Genomic DNA, 18512 nt, shown 5'->3' with positions numbered 1-18512 from the left:
AATGATATTAAAGGTGAAAGAGTTCTGTGAAGCGGAACATAAGAATCAAGGTGTTTTAATACCACTAAACAATGTTCGGAAGAGAGTTGCCGCCATAACAGGTACTTTTTAGAGTTGCCATTTAATAATTTTTTTCTGTATTGATGGGACTTTTATGATATAAATTCGTTTTGCGACAAAATTGAATAAATACATAATGTGATGAAACTAGGTAACTGAAATTAAAACATATATTACATATTACATAAGCATTATAAACTTAAAGTTACTATTATTTTTAATTGTTCATAATTTAATTGCAGGTGTGTCAGAGAAAACTGTAATAAGAATTACAAACGAAGGTATAATAGCGGCGTGTACTTCGAAAAAAATTGTAACCCAACAATTATGCAATAAAACTGAATAAAAAATTGTATTGCTTTTCTTTACCCTATTTTCTCATCTTTTCTCTGTAAGTAGTTGGTACACCGCTAATATAAGTAAATAAAAATATACTTTTTACATAACAGAAATATTGTTTCATCGAAGTATGCAGAAAATAATATGACGGTTTTACATAACAATAAAACCGATATTATGTGCCGAGAAGGAAAACATACAGCATTGTATAATGAAGAAGCAATGTATACTTAGCCATGAAGTGCGATACATACCGAGTGAAATAGTTCCGCTTGGATAGAATAGATGGCGCTGTAATCGCCTCAACTTCATACTTATCTTAACCAGCTAGGACGGTGTCATTTCCACAGTCATAGAGTCTTCACCAGGAAGAGCTTCCTACAATGCTGTATGTTTTCCTTCTCGGCACATAATATCGGTTTTATTGTTATGTAAAACCGTCATATTGATGTGCCTCCGGAAAACATACAGCATTGTATAATGAAGACGTGTTTGTTATCTGCTGGTGGATGTATATAGTACAATATAAAACACAACGCTATGATGATTATGAAGAATTAAGGTCCGGGCTTTAGCTAAAGCCGTTATTGTTTATATAACTATTTTATTTACTTGCCATTATTCTTAATCAAAGCATAAGTATTTAGCAATTATTATTCTTAGTTACGGTATAAATATAACTACAGTTACTAGTAACTATATACTCATCTGATTTAGATGTACAATTAACATAATAATATAAACTTCCTATCATAACAACAAGGTATTTCTATAATTACGATGGTGCAAATGTATTAAAGAAAGAGTAATGAGTTTTCTCTACGAGAGTCTATCTCGCGGCAGTAATGATTAAAGAATCTATGTATTTGAAGATTTCCAATTACCCCGTGTAATAAAAAATTTCATCTATTGGTTGATTTTCGACCTAATTATTTTGCTGTTGATGGATAAAAAAAATATTGTTTAGATTTTTTACTTGAGATCTTGTTGTACCTGTTACTCAAAGCAATTTTTTTTTTTTTAAAGACAGCTCACACCAATTGACCCAGTCCCATGCCAAGCTGGTGAAGCCCGCGTTATGGGTACCAGGCAACGGACACACACACATATTACAGAAAGATAGACACACAATTACATATTTAAACACCCAAGACCCAAGCACAACACCAAATGCTCATCACATCAATGCCCGTCCCAGCCGGGAACCGAACCCGGGACCCATGGATTCGCAGTCAGGGGCACCAACCACTAGACCAATGAGTCGTCAGGACTAACTGAAGTCTCACTTAAGTGATAGGGCATATGTTTTATCGTGGTGTTTAGAAAGTTTCCATGTTGACTGGCGTCTTGAGTGTCTGTCTTAGATTCGAATACCGGTGTTAAATAAATGTTACCACCATCTTCCACGAATTGCTCGTCAGTAATTTCTAATAAAGTGAAACCGCAAAGTGAAACCTGCGGCCCAATGCTAAATGCAATACTGTGGCTGTTCTGCGAGCCGTATCGAATAAAGTGTCCCTAGGAGGGTTGGAAGAAAGCCAGTCTAGTACTATTCGCGGGTCCCACGTGACGGATGATTTCACGACTTTTGGTTTAGCTATTCCTAATACTCTGAGGATGTGTTTAATAATAAAATTTGAAAATGTTTGTTGTTCTACATGGGGACCGCAAAAAGTTAAAATTGCCGATTTGCGAACAAGGATGGTTGATAGGATAAATTCCTGTTTTGGCTTTCTGTACTGTCTAAGTGTTTGTTTTGTAATATTATGTATGTTAGCTGTAAGATTACTTATAATTAAATAAATAAATAAATAAATTTTCTTTTAGAAAAAGTGATATTAATTTTTTTGCAATATCGGCTGTTTGAGGGGATTTTGGGTTCACTTGAGAGTTGTCACACCATGACAGCCCTCTTTTGATTGCGGGTAAATAAGTGGACAGGTGGAGTGACCAACTCTTCAAAAGTAAATCTTTTTCCAGTGTGGACCAGTCTTTTATTTGGGCACCCCACCCCCAATTTCCCAAACTTTTAGGGTCAATGCTTGTATTTGTGGAGGAAGCAGTGCAAATGTCGTATCTAGGAGTGTCTGCGATAGGTATTGAATTTCGTGGGGGTGATCTAGAGACCTGGATTTCAGGTCCTGCAGCCAGAAACCTTGCGGCCAATCTGAAGCCACTATCAGATAGGTTCCCGTCGCCCGGTTTAGGTGTGCTAAAACTCAGGGTAACAGACTTGGAGGGGGAAACACCCATGCTAGAGGAGGAAGGTGCCACTACGCAGCCTTTTTCCCCTTTACAATCTGTCTGCTATGATCACCCTGGTAGGTAATGTACCGACAGAGTTATGTTGAATTTGTCCGTCAGGTGCAATAGTTTGAAGGTTAGTGTAAGTAACCCTATCGATTTCGTTCCTCCTTCTGTTTGAATGTATGCAATCAGAGTTTCATTTGTCCGATTGTATTAACACGTGTGTGTTTTGTAATATTTTTACATTTATTTTTATTGCGGCTATCACTGCATATAAGTCCTTTTTGTTGCAGTGCCACGTTTTCTATTGGTATGACCATTTTCCTGAAAAGGTTTACGTCTAGATGTGAACCCCCCCCCAACCCCAATCCGAGGCGTCCGTCGCTAGGAAGTGGGTTGCAGGTTCTTTGTGTATAGGCGTCGTCTGATGAGTAGCTCCGAGCCACCACATCAGTTCCTGCCCCTGAGGCAGCAGTTGACCTCGACGGGGTCGGATCTTGTTGAATTGTCGCAGAAAGATCTGTACCTGGCGACAGTGAAGCCTCCCGCGGGGCACGATTTTAGTTTGAAAGTTTGCGAAGTTTACTTGCCCTAGCAAAGCTTTGTAACTCGCGAATACAACGCATAACTATGGTTTTTGCGCTGTATTTTTACCTTGGGTAGCGACATCACATTGACCATAGTATTCCAGCGAATTCCAAGGTATTCTAAATTTTGGGTTGGTACCAATACGGATTTTTTGGTAATTGATTTTCCAACCTAGGTGTTCCAAGTGTCTCACGGCCTCCGCGGCCTGAGAATCTAACTTGGCGGGTGTTCCAAGTGTCTCACGGCCTCCGCGGCCTGAGAATTTAACTTGGAGTGGTCTTGGTTGACCAGAAGGTAGTCGTCTAGGAAGACTAGCACTCGACATCCCTTCGCACGTAAGGTCTCCGCGACCCAACATGATACTGCAGATAAAAGGTGTGGTACTGACGCTAGCCCAAAAGGAAGGCAAGTCATGTTTTCGTATACCTGCCCTTTTTAGCTGAGCCTTAAGAAAGGTCGGTGTGATCTCGCTGCCGGTAGATGGAAATAGGCTTGTGATAAATCTATTTATCATCCAGTCCCCTAGTTGAAGAAAGTCTGGGACTAAGCCGTGGGTGATCAACCGAAAATGTTTTGTCTTTACGAATCGGTTTAGTTCTCGCAAATCTACAACAGAACGCATCGTGCCGTTGCTTTTCCTGCGAAGAACCATTTTGGATATAAAACTGGGGGTTTTGTTGAGAACTGTTTGTAGGATACCTTGCTTGATTCAGGAGTTCTATGATTATCTGCGATGTCGTAGGTGACGGTTCGGTTGCGTATTGACTTACTATTCGATTTATTGGCATTAACAAAGCGGTTTCTTGTACAGAGGTATGCGGAATCCTTGAATTATGTTGGATAGTAATTTTTTTCCGTCATTGTTAGATAACGGGTAGTTTTAAAGTTGTTTATGACTATCGATTTTCCTGTTAAACATTCGCATCGTTTCTTGTTTTAGGTGGGTATTACGAAAATTATTTTTTCCATTTTGTGCCTGGTGTCTGTATTTGGATGTAGACGCTTACGATTCTTTGTATCTAGGTTTAAAAAGCTCTTACTCTTGAAGGTTGCGGCGGAGATAACCAGAATTGCGGCCCACCGAGGGATTGTATTAGGAACGCGAGCTTACTTTTGTCAAATAAAAATTCCTCGCTAGGAGGTATATTACTAAGCGCAGTTTGAATAAGAATAATTTTATAAGAATAATTTTTATTTTCTCCCAAAAACAATAAGATAACAATTGAATTGAAAAGGTATTGGGAGACTGGTTTCCAAACTAGGCAAGAATACTTTTGTCCGAAATCTTACTTATTAATCTTTTACGCCTAGTTTCTATACATTCCGCTCGTTTTCCGCATACAATTTGCAGGGTTTGTTCATGCAATTTGTAAGAAGGTGATTCATTACCAACAATATACGATATTTTTGTGAAAAGATTTAATCGCGGGTTTTAATTCCGTTGGGTTATTACGAGTCCAGTTTATGATTTTTTGTAATCCAGATTGTAATAATTCCCTTTGACATAGGAGTTTTAAAAGCTTAATATATTATTATATTATTATATTTTATCATCAATATTTGTGACCAAGCCCAGAGATTTCGATTTTCGGGTCGACGGATTAATAAAAAATGGCTATAGTAGTTGGTCGGTCAGTGGGTACCCTCGTCATTGGACGCACTGGCGTTGACATTTTGTACATAATATCGTTGATGCATTATAAAATTTGTGAGGAAACTCACCTGATTATATAACGCGTCGATCATGGGATCGACCGTTACCTGTGCTACTCGTTTCCTTTTCTTTCGTGGCGGTCCCTCGCGCTCCGAGTCGCTATCAGACGCGCTGCTGGTGCACGTGGAGTCCTCTTTGTCTTGTTCGCGACCTTGCTCGACACTTTTTTAGACTACTTGCCTGATCGGCCCCGGCGGCGGCCTTATCGGCATCGTGAGTCCATTACGCAATTGTGATGTATAATAATGCGTTTTGCTAATAATTAACACTAAGAAAGACTATAAGGTTTTAAGTCGTTATTGAGTTGTTTCGGTTTCGACCGCACGCGGCGAAAGTACACAACGCTATGACTGTGGAAATGACACCGTCCTAGCTGGTTAAGATAAGTATGAAGTTGAGGCGATTACAGCGCCATCTATTCTATCCAAGCGGAACTATTTCACTCGGTATGTATCGCACTTCATGGCTAAGTATACATTGCTTCTTCATTATACAATGCTGTATGTTTTCCGGAGGCACATCAATATTATATTTTGATAAATTACATCTGCTAAATGTAAATAAAATTGGTAAATTTTTTACTCATAAATGGCAACATTACGTTATGCGATTGCAGCGCCGCGTCTGGGGGACTTCTTTCATGAAAAGGACTTTACCACGCAAACAATCAGATTAACATTCAAGTTTCAAACGTATTCAAAATACGTACGACATGGATGCTATCAATGTCTGACGCGCTCGAGTATGTCCATGGCACAGTTATATTTTACATTGTTGAAATTCTATAGCCGCTCCCCCCACCGATGAAAAGCATTATTTAACATTTTTTTCTTATAAATTATAATTATCTAAGCTTCGCAACCCAATAGGTCTCTATGACGCTCGAGTAAATCCCCATTTAGCATCGTAGGCTCATCTACTATAACTAAAACGTTATTTTTCATTTTGGCTAGATTGGCATTTAGTAGCGTTTTCCAATTACAGCACTAGAGCGCATTATGCGGCATAATGCTCAACGTTGAATGTTCCAACTACAGCAACGCTTCGCACAACTGAGCACTCTCAAAACTAATGCTCTCGCGTGCTTCTCGCAATAAAAACCAACACAGTGACAGAAAATTGACCAGTGTTTTTCTTTAAGTTTCGTTAGTAAATACATATTATTTATTGTTGAAAAATTTGTTTCGTCGTAGATTTTGAAAATAATTAAAGTTATTTCAAACTGCTAAAAAAAATAAATATAAGTATGGATGAAGGTATAAATAGTTACTTTTTTTATATTCCACATTTAAAATATGAATACAATTTTATTTTAAAATTCGGATCTGTAAACAAATTTATTTTACAGGATTATACTCTTGTTAACATTGCAATGGTTTTAAAAAAGTATATAATTTTTTTAGAAATAATTTAAAAAAAATTACCTAAAACGTAAATGATGTAAACTTCTTACATGAAACTATATATTTTACTGTTAATTTAGCTTGCTAAAACCTTATATTATTTAAAGGTTTTCTGTTATTTCAGTAAAAAAATGTTAATGAAATAATTTGATTATTAAAATAAGCGTAAAAAGTTTTCAACCAATTATTATTGTTAACCACATTATTTATACATTAATGAGGTTGCTAACTCTATTCAGAACATTTTTTTTTCAACACTGACTTAGCGCACTCTGCTGATGCATTTGAAAACTAATTCATGTTCCAATTAAGCTTCAGCATTATGCGGCATTGTGCGGCACTGAGTCGCATTATGCTCTGCAATTGGAAAACGCACTAGATTTCTGTGAAGCGAGAACCTATGAAGAGGTGGAATCAGGAATGGTCGAAAAACTTTATCCATTCCACGACGAGAGCGAATGATAAAAAAAGAGTATTGATTTTTCTATTTTGATTATTTGATTTGAACGTTATTAATAATATTCAATATGCCGTGATATTTCGCATTGTTAACTGTGAATTATCGATTCTAAAGTACTCGTACATATAGGTTTAACGTTAGTGTTTTTTCAATGGTTTAATATAATTTTATATTACTTACTACTTTTACAAAGTGAGGCTTAAATTGAAATAAAAATGCCTTGTTTTAGAATTAAACATATTTAGTTATTATAGTTTAATCAATACAACTTACAATTTTGAAAAAATAACTTATGGTTATATATATTAACCTAATACCTATTAGGTATCTATATTTACGAAAGGTAGCGGGTGTTTAGTTATCGTCATTTGAGCAATTTAAGTTGTTTTTATAAACAATAATAATGTTTGTAAACAAACTTTCTAAAGTACAATTTTCTGATCAACAGTTAGATGACTATGTTTTGGAAGTAAGTATATAATATTACTAATTATTTATTTATCATACAGCCAGCAGCCTATAACTTCCAACTTTTATAAATTTTTAAGTAATCGGCTTCAAACTCGTAGTGTATAAAAAGTAGAATATCTTTTCATCGATATCTTATAATTACTTAATATATGATTGTTCCAACATTTCAGAATTCTGTTCTTAAGAGTAAACTACAGAGTAAAAATGATGCGTTATCTATTATGAGTAAAGAATTGGATAAATCTTGCATGGAACGAGATAGGTTTAAAACACTAGTTGAACAGTTAAAATGTAGCAAGATTGTGATAAAAGACACTATGCATGTTATAAATAAATATGCACCTACTAATACAATCAGCGGAGGTGAAATTCTAGCCAAAACCAAGGAGCACAATAATATGTTAAAGTTGGAGGTATGTATTGTAATTATTATTTATACAGGTTTAAAGTATTGACTCAAGCTTTTTATGTTAAAGGCAATCTAGTACATATTTGTCAATTAATTTGTATTTGTTATTATATATGTATGATGAGCAAAAATGTTTTTGCTCTTTTTCTACTCTGCTCTAATACATGATTTACAAATTTACTATAAATATTTTATCTATATTTTGTTAAGTTATAGTAATTTTTTATAGGTAACATGTCTATCTATTTTTTGTTAAGTTATAGTAGTGTTTTATAGGTAACATGTCTATGTTGTCAGGTGGAAACATTAAGAAGCAAACTTGATGATGCTAATGGTGATATACTAGCATTGAGGAAACAGCTGCAAAAAAACAGGACTTTGGACAACATCGGTGAATGCAAATCTGCATCTCCAGTAGAAAGTATATACTCTCTATTGGAATATGAACAACTAGTACAAGAACTTGAGAAAGTACAAAAAAAGGTAATAAAAACTAACATAGGAATAATTTTTTACAATTTTCATTGTTGTTTTCCTGTAATATATACATACTTACGCATATATTGTTGATAAATCTTTTTCTATCTTACAGTGTAAAGAAATGCAAATGGATTATAGAGCTACCCTAGACGAAAAAGACGAGTTAGTTTCTGACCGTGACTATTATAAAAACAAAGTACAACGATTAAACCATCAAATAAGTTTTCTGTTAACAAACAGAATGAAGCAATCTTTAGACAGCAATATAGCAAAACCTGTGGTTGATATTGATGCACTTGTTATGGAAAATAAATATCTCCATGAAAGTATTACACAGTTACAAGTAGAGAAAGAAATAATGAAACGAACACTGAATAAATATAAGGTTAATATTTACATTGTTATACTTTTAATCAAATGTTTAAACAAAATAAAACTTAATTACATTGATTTTATTTTCAGACCTTGCTTGATAGTAGAAGCAAAAATGATAGTATTAATTTTCGAAAAGGATTTGCTGATGTCATGACTCAACAACAAGGTAGTAAAAAAAATTATTTTTCTAGGGGCTGAAAAACCTATAAGGGCCTTATACACAATAGCTATACAAAACTGGATATGTAAATGTTATTTATATTTCTGTATACCAAATAATGATAATAGCTGTGTAGATTATCATCAGTTAAGTACTTTTGGTCTGGAGTCTAGCCTCTAGACTTATGCTTCAAAAAAATTACATATTCTGAATTATATTTGCATAATCAGTTGGCTAGTATGGGTCACAACTCAAATAGTTTTGTCTTGGGCTCCATTGCTTTATAAATGTTTTAACATTTCTACATGAGATCACTTTGGAACACATAAAATATAAAGAATTATTTTCTTATACTATAAATGTGAATATGTATTTTCAGTTCGAGAATATTTAAACTCTAATACAAAAAGTGGACTAAAGAAATCCTCACTGACGGAACTGAAATCTCTTTGTTTGGGATTGTTTGAAGCATTAAATGATAAATCCATAGCACTGCAACATCAACGAAAGACAAACCAGTAAGGAATATGATTTTTTTGTAAATATTTGAATTAATGTAACTTTATTGTATTTGTATATTCTGTACCTGGGCTGTGCAATGATGCAGGAAGTGTGGTACTTGCTGGCCAACTAAATCCTCTCTGCTCCATCTAGATTCTGTGATGGTCTTTTCAGATAATAGCACGGTCCGCATGGTTGGCTGTGGGTTCCTCAAACACTATGTCAACCAATACCGTAATGACTCCCAGATCTTAGTTTGTTTTGTCACAGGGCTATCTGTTGCTGATACCTACATAACTCGTATATATATGCTACCTTCACGCAGTGCGCCTCCGGAATACCGCCATTGGTACAATAGGTACACCGCTAGATTTACCAAGATTCGGCATGACTATGACAGTGTTCACTTTGTTACCTGGGCTAGTCCCACGAAATAAGCTCTAAGAGTAAAATTAATAGTCGACACTTAGCGCTAAGTGTGACTATCCAATACATTCGTATAATCATACTAAGGGCTCATATACACGAGCGGCACGATGCCGAAGCGTGCAGTTGCTCTTCCGTCGGCATTGTGCCTCTCGTGTATTTGAGTCCTTAGTCTCGACTCGGAACCTTGCCCTTAAGTTCTAACGCGGGTCCTGTTAGATCTACTTACTTCCTGCATTTAGGAAAATAAATACAGAAATGATCTATCATACTAAAGCCTAGAAAATTAATGTTTGTATACTGTTCCAGGGTTTTAGCCAATAGAATATCTGAACTAGAAAAAACAATGGAGAGTTGGTGTAACGGACAAAAATGTGTACCAATATTCCCCTCACAGATGCTAATGGAAGAATTTTTCAATGACTCGAGGTCCATAAAATCAGACGACAGAGAAAAAGTCGAGCGGGAACCATCTGATAATTATTTAGATAGTGAAGAGGGGAACATTAATGGTGAAAGTTTTACCAGCGATAGATGTATATCAAAAATAGTCCTGCCAGAAGATCTTCAAGAGTTAGTGAAGGAAGCTCTTGCTGAATTAAAAGCATAATTTTTCTGGTTATAAAAAAAATTAAATTCAGTTGCTCAGTTAGATTTTCATATGAACTTGCAATATTTATGATCGCAGCAAAGATAATGTAATTTTTTTATATATAATAAAGTAATAAGCAAGTTCACACATTCACAAGAAGTGGAGACTACATAGGTTATGTTTTTAGATACACATTCCATATCTTCAGCTTTAATTCATACTAAAGAGTTATCCATGTTAAGTTTACTGTTACCAAATGTTTATCTAGTCATGTTTCAAAGATTTTATTTTAGTAAAATTAATTTTGATATATTTGTTAAATATTTCGTTATTATTTAGAGGTAAATTAAAATAATGTGCTTACTTCAGTCTTTTATTTATAACAAAATATATGTTGGAAAGTACATTTATTAATATATTATTTTGTCTTAATTTATACATCGAACACTAATTGATATACTTATTACATTACAAATACATAGGTTTACAAAAACGAATCGATTTATTTCATACATATTGGTATGCATGCAGATAAGTTATCTTAGATTATATATATAATGAGTTTAAATGCATTGTTTAAATTTTGGTATTTACAAATACTTAAGTTCTTAAAACTGCTACAAATCTGATTTCTGAAAAAAAAAATTTAGGTTAACCCATAAAACAGGTATTACTATAACTGTGCGAAAAATGATTTTAGTATGTTATTAGGTCTGTAACAAAATGGAAAGAGAGCGCAGCAGTGCTAAATTATCTTTTTTGTTATTGACACCACTTATATATACGACAGTAATTCATAAAAAAAAAATAAAAGTAGATATATAATTTTGAGAATAAATAAAATGACGCGTAGCAAATAAGAATTATATTAGTTCGCATACACGCCAATCTTGGAAAAATCGTATACAAGATCGGATACACAAATCGTGTAGCTCTTGCTGGTGTTTTTGGTTGGGCGGTGCGAGGGCGGGCTAATAGGCAATAGCCCTTGGTGTTTCCACACAAACTCTAGACTAGGCTATAATATATAGTAATCAGATTACTTACATAATGTTGGCACTGCCAGCGTTGTATAATGAGACACTAGCGCCGCTGAGTGATGCCCGAGGGCAGCCGCGTCGCTTCTTTGCCGCGCAAACGCCGTTGCGCCCTTGACCAACTTCGAAAGGAGGGAGCGGTAACTTTTTTCCGAATATCGCTCATACGACTCCAAACCTTCTTGCAATTTTAGTATTAGGCTATCGTAATTTTTCCGGACGACTTCGAGTATCTAAAAAAAAAATTGACTAGCATCGGAACAGAAAAGACTTATTGACCCGATAGTGGGTTCAAAATTCAACTGTACCAGTGATTTTTCCGTGACCGACACTAATGGTAATACGATATTATTATTCTAGTCAGAAAATGCAACATTTTAACAAGAATCATGTAGACTTATTAGGAAAGGTATTCTAAATTACTAACACAATGTTTTGTAATAAGAATTTGCAAAGTTACATACAAGAAAATATATTTAATTGATTTATATTTCCGTATATGGCAAATTACCTGATCTTCAGACGGCGTGGAAAGAGATTGCGAGGCCAGCCACGCGTCTATCTTTGGCGCGAAATGTTGGGTGATGGCTCGTACATTTACCAAACAATTCGCGAGTCGAAGAGCTTCAGCTTTGAACTCTCCATCACCCGTTGAGTAGCGCAAAGCTAAAAGTATTTATTACTTTGTTCGTTAATTTTGATTTTATAATAATTTTTATAAACCACTCATCATACATCATATATATTAGAACATAAAAATTGCTTTAGATATCTATACGAGAATGAGTTTAAGGGTTACTCTCAAGTATTATGTAATTGCAATTTCCAACATTAACAAAACATACAGATCCAACTGATAACCTCCTTTTTTGAAGTCGGTTACTAGCCTCAATCGGCTCTTAGCACAAGCACGGTTGCCAAATTTCTTAAGTTCCTGTTGTGTAATCGGCTAGGGCTTAACAAAAACAAAACAAAAACTGTATCTAAAAACAAATGACTGACTTGAAAATTTACATAGCTTTCGAATATTTAAAAAAAAATTGGAATTAAGAGCAATCCACAGATAATTAAATCAGTAAATGCTCCAATTACATAAGTAAAGACCTAATATTATACATTATTCGAAAATCAAGTCATATCGAGATTATTTAAATTTAATTCCTGTATACAAACATTATTTACTTTCAATATTAAATTAGATATAATGTATGTACTAAAATATTCAGACTCACCCATATAGAAAAGGTTGTCAAAAACCTGATTCATTCTAATAAGTTCATAATACAATTGATCGTAAGAAGCCGGTGTCGGTAGAAACGTATCCCCAAACGTGATAAACAGGTTGAAAATGTTCACTACCTACGAGAAATTTAATACAATTTAATTACAATTATTACGACTCTCAGTACTGCCCTGCGATTCTGTAACTCACTTTTCGAACTCACACAGCGGTTTTCGCATCGGCAGTCGCTCTGAAATCAGTCGTGAAGCAGTCATTTTATGATTTGGCATTCTGAAAAAGTGGGAGCTTGTAGTTTATTGTTTATCATAAAATGACTGCTTCACGACTGATTTCAGAGCGACCGCCGATGCGAAAACCGCTGTGTGAGTTCGAAAAGTGAGTTACAGAATCGCAGGGCTGTTGTGTTATATAAACTCACCTGTTGGGCCATCAAGAATATATTGTGTCTTCTCAACAGTGTAGTTTCATTGGTAACTAAAAACTTTAATAAAGCGATTAGTGCGGCCCATAAAGGGCGCCAGTCCCTCGTAAGACGCACCCGACACCGCTTTTGGTAACTTAGTACTCTTTGCAAAACTCCAACGCAAACTTCATATAATTCCCCAGGAAACTTTTTTAATAAGTGACACATCATGAATTCTACCAGCAAATCTAAAAAAAATACATATTTATAAGACCTGCGACATGCCTTTATCTAATATATACTAACTAATATACCTTGATTTTTGTTTGGTTAAACATGCTAATTAATCTCAAGAATTAATTCAAATCAAAAATTGTTTTGTGTTGGAAATCAAGGAAGGCTGTTACCAAATAAACTGAGCACATTAACGGCCGCTTTCTATACTCGATCTATAATCTAAAATTCCTCCAATCCAGATTTTTGGAAATTTAGATAAATAAATGTCAAAATTCGATCTGTTGAATTCAAAGATATTTACAAAAACGATCCATCGATCGGTTATTGAAAAGTAATTTATGAGAAATTAATTGAAATATCTAGTAGTAAAATTGTATTGGGATTGAATATAGAAAGCGGCCGCTAGTAAATAACATTTACTTTCACAACAGAAACAAATTAACTTAAATAAAAGATATAAAAATAAACTTAAAACATTACTTGATGGCATACATCTGTAATAGCAAGTTGTTTATTCAAATAAATTATGTACATAACTCTACGTTTTCCTCTATAACCACGACTGCGACACGATATAAATATAATTACATACTCTACCGAAGAAGTTTATGTTAAAAACTTATAATAATGTAAAAGTCATAAGAAATTGTTTTATATTGTACTAGTAACTTTATTTTATACTATGAATTAATACTTTATATACTTTCACAATACAAGTAGTGTATTTCAACTATATTTTTAATTATAAACTTACCAATTAAAGTCGACGCAAGGGGTTGTGAAGGAGGCTCTTCGGGAACTATCTTGCGATGACGCATAGGAAGTCTATAAAGTTGAACCTGAAAGCATGAGACAATAAAACATACAAGCGAAAATAGTGGTATTGTAAACCTCCTATTAAATAACGTCTTCAAACTGGCATATTTTAAAATTGATAAGTTAAAAACTATTAATTTAATTCAAGTTCTGCAGTGCACTTTACCCATAGATTACACTGTTTTATGTTTTATACTGTGCAAAGCATGGTATAGATATAGAAATACCCTAACCAGATATAGTTTACACATAGGTTATTAAGGCGTAAATTACAGGATAATATTAAAAAAAAAACACCTGTGGTCTAGGCCTTACATTTATGTATCTGTTTCGTGATCATTTTCTTTTTAAATACCACACACGCCGTCGACCTTAGGGGTCTAAGGCATGCCAGTTTTGTAACGATGTTTTCCTTCACCGTACGAGCGAGTGTTGAATGCGCATATAGACAGAAAAGTCCATTGGTGGACAGTCGGTGTCGAACCTATGACATTAAGGCTCAAGCCATTTCGCCAACACTGCTATACTGAATGTATATGATTTTACTATTGTGTTGTTAAATGGCCGGAAAAGAACGAATATTGCCGACATTTAGGCATATAGAAGGGATTATTAAAAGACATGGTCCAAAGAAAGATACATGTATACTGATATGATACTAAAATATAAATATGTATAAGACAATTTTTACAAGGAATACACGTCGTAACCATGGTAATACGCCTTGTATTATCTAGTCAACGTTTTGTGAGGTGGGAATTTGAAATTCGTTGGAAGTTCAGTCTAATAAGCTTCGAGGCGTTTCGAATGCTACTTATAAGCGCTATATAACGCTACTGATGACAGCCCGAACTGGTTTTATCCGGTTCGAGATCACAGGCGTAGGCATTGTGACCCACAATATTATATACTCCAACCTGATTAGGCCGTAAAATATAATGTAATTTTTTTGCATAATAATACAAAAATCTTACTTTAAACGTAAGGTTTTGGTCGTGCATGATGGAGTTAGCGAACTGTTCTTCCACTATACAAGTGAGTGTGATGAAACATAGACTGCACTTGTTTATACTAGCTTCCGTTCGCGTGTCCGCCATCACTATTGAACTATAAACAATTTTTAAAGATAAGTAAACAAATTCAAAAAAATCACAACAGTTACACCACACATACATACAAATTAAATAGCTAAAAAAATATCTAAGAATGTGCAACAATTACGGTGAAGGCAATAATGAAAACTACTATTTTTTTATTTCAATTGGTTTTATATTTATAATAAATATTAATAAAAATCCATGATCCATAGATGACAAATTGTTTGTTTTATTTATTTAAAAACCGGACCATAGCGAATTTTATTTTTTTTTAAATAAAAAAAGTACGACGATGTATGAATTTAAAAACTATCTAATAATAATACTTGATAATTTTCTTATAGTTAAATACTTACCAATACTGAAAGAATGTAACAAGTAGGTTTGTTGGTTGCTCATTATCGATTAGTGCTTGAATCTGTGCCAAGTTAGGTGGAGTCTGTAAAGAAATTTTTATGGTACAAAATTATCATCAAAAACTATTTTAATAAATTTAAAGCTGAGATTGTTACGTTAAGGAATAGTCTAAGTATGAATTAAAATCGTATTACTATTATATAAAGTTCAAATTCCTTTACCTACATTACTAAGATGAAGTCATTGCTGATAAAATGTAAATAAAAATTTTGCTCAAAAATGGTGTAATTTGGCAGAATATTAAACTACCTGATGTGGAGGTAATGTAGCTGGTGGAGAAGGTGGTGCTGAAGCAGTTGCAGAGGAATGCGCCAGGGTCGTCATAAAATTCCGATTTAGGTGCGCGGCTTCATACAATGCTAGTAACATACCCTCCTCACCACCACTTTAATAAAAAAAATCACTATGATGTTAGGTTAAATGTTTATAAGTAGATTAAAATAATGGATGTTAATTGATGCAGCTTCTTATAATCGTGTTTGCAAACACTGTTGCCTAATATATTAATTAAGCGATTAACTTTAAGCATCTAATAAAATCGTACATTATTTACATATACGATAAGGCGCTAATTTGCAAATACTAAAGATTTCTGCACATATAGTAAAGAAGTTTCAAAATAATTTTCGACAGAACAATTGCATGAATAATATACAATCGACTCTCGATAATTTGAATATTTTTTCGGTGCCTTGAAAAATACTTGATAAATTGACTAAACTCAATGTTAATTGGACCTCAAATTACGGAGGGGGGGGGGGGGGGGGGGGGTTGAGTGGAGAGAGAGGGGTCTCTTGAAAAACGGTTGACCCTTAAGGCCATCTCTGCCATCTCTCGCCCCATTTAGAAACATTCATATACTTATATTTTTGTCTTTTAACCTGAACCAATTATTAAAACTAGACTAACCTATACCTCTGTCCCCTTAATACAGGTTGTGTTTCATCATTTGTAAGGAATATACCTCCAACCATACTGGTAAGTGAACTTAACCAACCACCTGTGTTTGTCTGCATGCCACCAAATGTAGTCATTACATAGTCATTCAGAGCTGCTGTTATGACTTGGCCATACCTACAATTAATTTCAGTGTTTAGAAAAAAAACATCTTCTGGCCGATTCAGCTACAGGTAAACCACTATCAAAATGTTTAGTACAAACATATTTTATCATGTCTTGTGGTTCGTAATGCATTTCACAATTTAAAATATTACAGAAAGTGCAAAAATCACTTAAGCACATACAGTCTAATTAGGTCTAAAAAAATTACCCATTTAATGCTAGTTCATCATCGAGTATTGACAGTTTAACCACATATGGATTTGCTGATTCATGTTTTTTGTAGTTTACAAGAAACATGAGTAGAAGGACTACATCATAACCTGTAAATCATTATATATATATAAGTTTTTCTAAACAAGATAATTAATGTACAATACTATTCATGCAAAATTTACATAAAACTTTGTAGTTCAACCTATGCTATTTGTATAGGCAGTGTACCTCTTAAGCAAAAATATATTAATTACATTTTACTGCTTGAGAGAAACCACCCATTATAAGTTAAATGCCTACAGAAGTTTCATTACTTTATAATTCATATACTACTTCATCCTAGTAAAATATTAAGACATTACAAAATATGTATACATAGTAGTAAAGCAGTAGTAGTATACTGTTTATTTTTTATTACATACCATGTTGTTGTCTTTCAGTGGTTGTACACAGAAGATGAATCAAAGGTTCAAACAACGAGTGCAACATTAAAAATTCTACAAGAGGATTATCATCAATATTGTCAACTCCAGTTGCAATAATTAGCAACAACTTGAGGACCATTGATTTTAAGCTTTCAGGAACATCACCTAGAATGTTTGTGCTGAATTAGAAATATAATGTATAAAAACAATTATAATATACCTATTAACATATAATATATAAAATTAGTCTTGATACTGACCTGACAATACAGAATTACAATGTTCCAATAACTTCTGCATTTTACAATCAGGATTTTCTATACCAAGAAGAACAGTTTTAATATTAACATTAGGATCCTGTGCATATCTTTGGTACATTGTTGTTAATAGAGCACTAAAAGTTTGAAGTGCATAAACTAATCTGTAAAGTGATTTCTTTTTTTTAATATACTTAGGACATATGGAAAATTATAAATTGGGCCATGGCAATGGGAGCTCAGTGGACTGAGGCCTGATTTTGAATTATTAATCTCTTTTATGTGATATTAGTGGAAAGAAAGTATTGACAGGCAGTGACCAATTGGGACCAGATCCAGATTATTATGCAATTGAAAATTTCCACCCCCATGTGTATGGCTATTGTGATACCATTTTAGACAGGAAATTAAGGCAAGTTATAATGTCTTCAGGCCTTATTATAAGATAATGCTCCCGACTGGTTTATTATTAAAATTAAAAAATATTGTATACCTTATGTGGTGCTCTTGTCCCAACATTTCAATACATTGAATAACTAGTAAATTAATATTATCTTTCATGTTCAACAGTTGATCGGGAGTCAATTTTTGTATTTCAGCTTCTAGTTGGGGAATTTTAGGTTTCAAGAGAAAAAATTCATCCCAAAAAGTGGGGTTATCACTAGTTAAATCTTCACCTCTGAAGAAGGACTCATAAATCTGGACAACTTTTTCCTTGAGATGTCTTTTAGACCCCGAACCACTTCTTTTTCTAGTAGCCATAGTTTATATGGGTTTATATAAAAAAAACTATTCCAATTCAATAACACAACTGTAAAATACTCTTGTAAGTATGATTGTTTTCAAATTAACAATATTATGCACAAGTCGTAAGTAATTTAGGAAATTTAAAGGTTGTTGCAGCAATTTCTTTTCTTCTTTTGAATTACAAGGGAATGAAAATTTCTGCCTATCTTAATAAAGATTTGTTTTTCCTTTACGGTTTACCACCTCATAGATGATAGAGATTAGAGAAGTCGAATGTAATGACTTCTTTAATCTATGGTAAAAGCATTACCTATGTATGGAATTTACCTATAC

General features: G+C 33.9%; 2 protein-coding genes across 3 annotated transcripts; one reads left to right on the top strand and one right to left on the bottom strand.

Moving 5' to 3' along the window:
- Window positions 1-6828: 6828 nt before the first annotated feature.
- LOC125059989 (coiled-coil domain-containing protein 149) lies at window positions 6829-10588 on the top strand. Its single transcript, XM_047664721.1, has 7 exons — window positions 6829-7280; window positions 7453-7695; window positions 7989-8174; window positions 8284-8556; window positions 8634-8712; window positions 9086-9224; window positions 9943-10588. Exons 1-7 carry the CDS (start codon window positions 7215-7217, stop codon window positions 10241-10243), a joined length of 1287 nt encoding a protein of 428 aa, XP_047520677.1. The 5' UTR covers window positions 6829-7214; the 3' UTR covers window positions 10244-10588.
- Window positions 10589-10797: 209 nt separating this feature from the next.
- On the bottom strand, window positions 10798-18443 carry LOC125059975 (armadillo-like helical domain-containing protein 3). Of its 2 annotated transcripts, none has more exons than XM_047664716.1 (14): window positions 17926-18443; window positions 17436-17596; window positions 17173-17340; window positions 16746-16857; window positions 16391-16549; window positions 15725-15860; window positions 15415-15497; window positions 14936-15068; window positions 13900-13984; window positions 12924-13156; window positions 12495-12621; window positions 11774-11928; window positions 11273-11495; window positions 10798-10857 (listed from the first exon to the last, which is right to left on the bottom strand). In XM_047664716.1, coding segments are annotated over exons 1-14 (2046 nt in total). In that variant the 5' UTR covers window positions 18195-18443; the 3' UTR covers window positions 10798-10855. The 2 variants fall into 2 exon arrangements, with proteins under 2 accessions (XP_047520672.1, XP_047520664.1); XM_047664708.1 differs by having other exon boundaries at window positions 16385-16549; window positions 17926-18442.
- Between the last annotated feature and the right edge of the window lie 69 nt (window positions 18444-18512).

Source organism: Pieris napi, chromosome 2, assembly GCF_905475465.1.
Source record: "Pieris napi chromosome 2, ilPieNapi1.2, whole genome shotgun sequence".
NCBI classification, from domain to species: Eukaryota; Metazoa; Arthropoda; class Insecta; order Lepidoptera; family Pieridae; genus Pieris; species Pieris napi.
The sequence above is the reverse complement of the archived record's forward strand: the minus strand, read 5'-3'. Positions and strand labels throughout refer to the sequence as shown.

Excerpts from the sequence above, each read along its gene's own strand:
- LOC125059989 (XM_047664721.1), top strand. The coding sequence starts at position 7,215 with ATGTTTGTAAACAAACTTTCTAAAGTACAATTTTCTGATCAACAGTTA. Across the intron at positions 8,557-8,633 it reads GAACACTGAATAAATATAAG|ACCTTGCTTGATAGTAGAAG; the intron begins GTTAATATTTAC and ends TTTTATTTTCAG. Across the intron at positions 8,713-9,085 it reads TGTCATGACTCAACAACAAG|TTCGAGAATATTTAAACTCT; the intron begins GTAGTAAAAAAA and ends ATGTATTTTCAG.
- LOC125059975 (XM_047664708.1), bottom strand. The coding sequence starts at position 18,194 with ATGGCTACTAGAAAAAGAAGTGGTTCGGGGTCTAAAAGACATCTCAAG. Across the intron at positions 17,341-17,435 it reads TTGTAATTCTGTATTGTCAG|GTGATGTTCCTGAAAGCTTA; the intron begins GTCAGTATCAAG and ends CAAACATTCTAG. Across the intron at positions 15,498-15,724 it reads CTACATTACCTCCACATCAG|ACTCCACCTAACTTGGCACA; the intron begins GTAGTTTAATAT and ends ATTTCTTTACAG.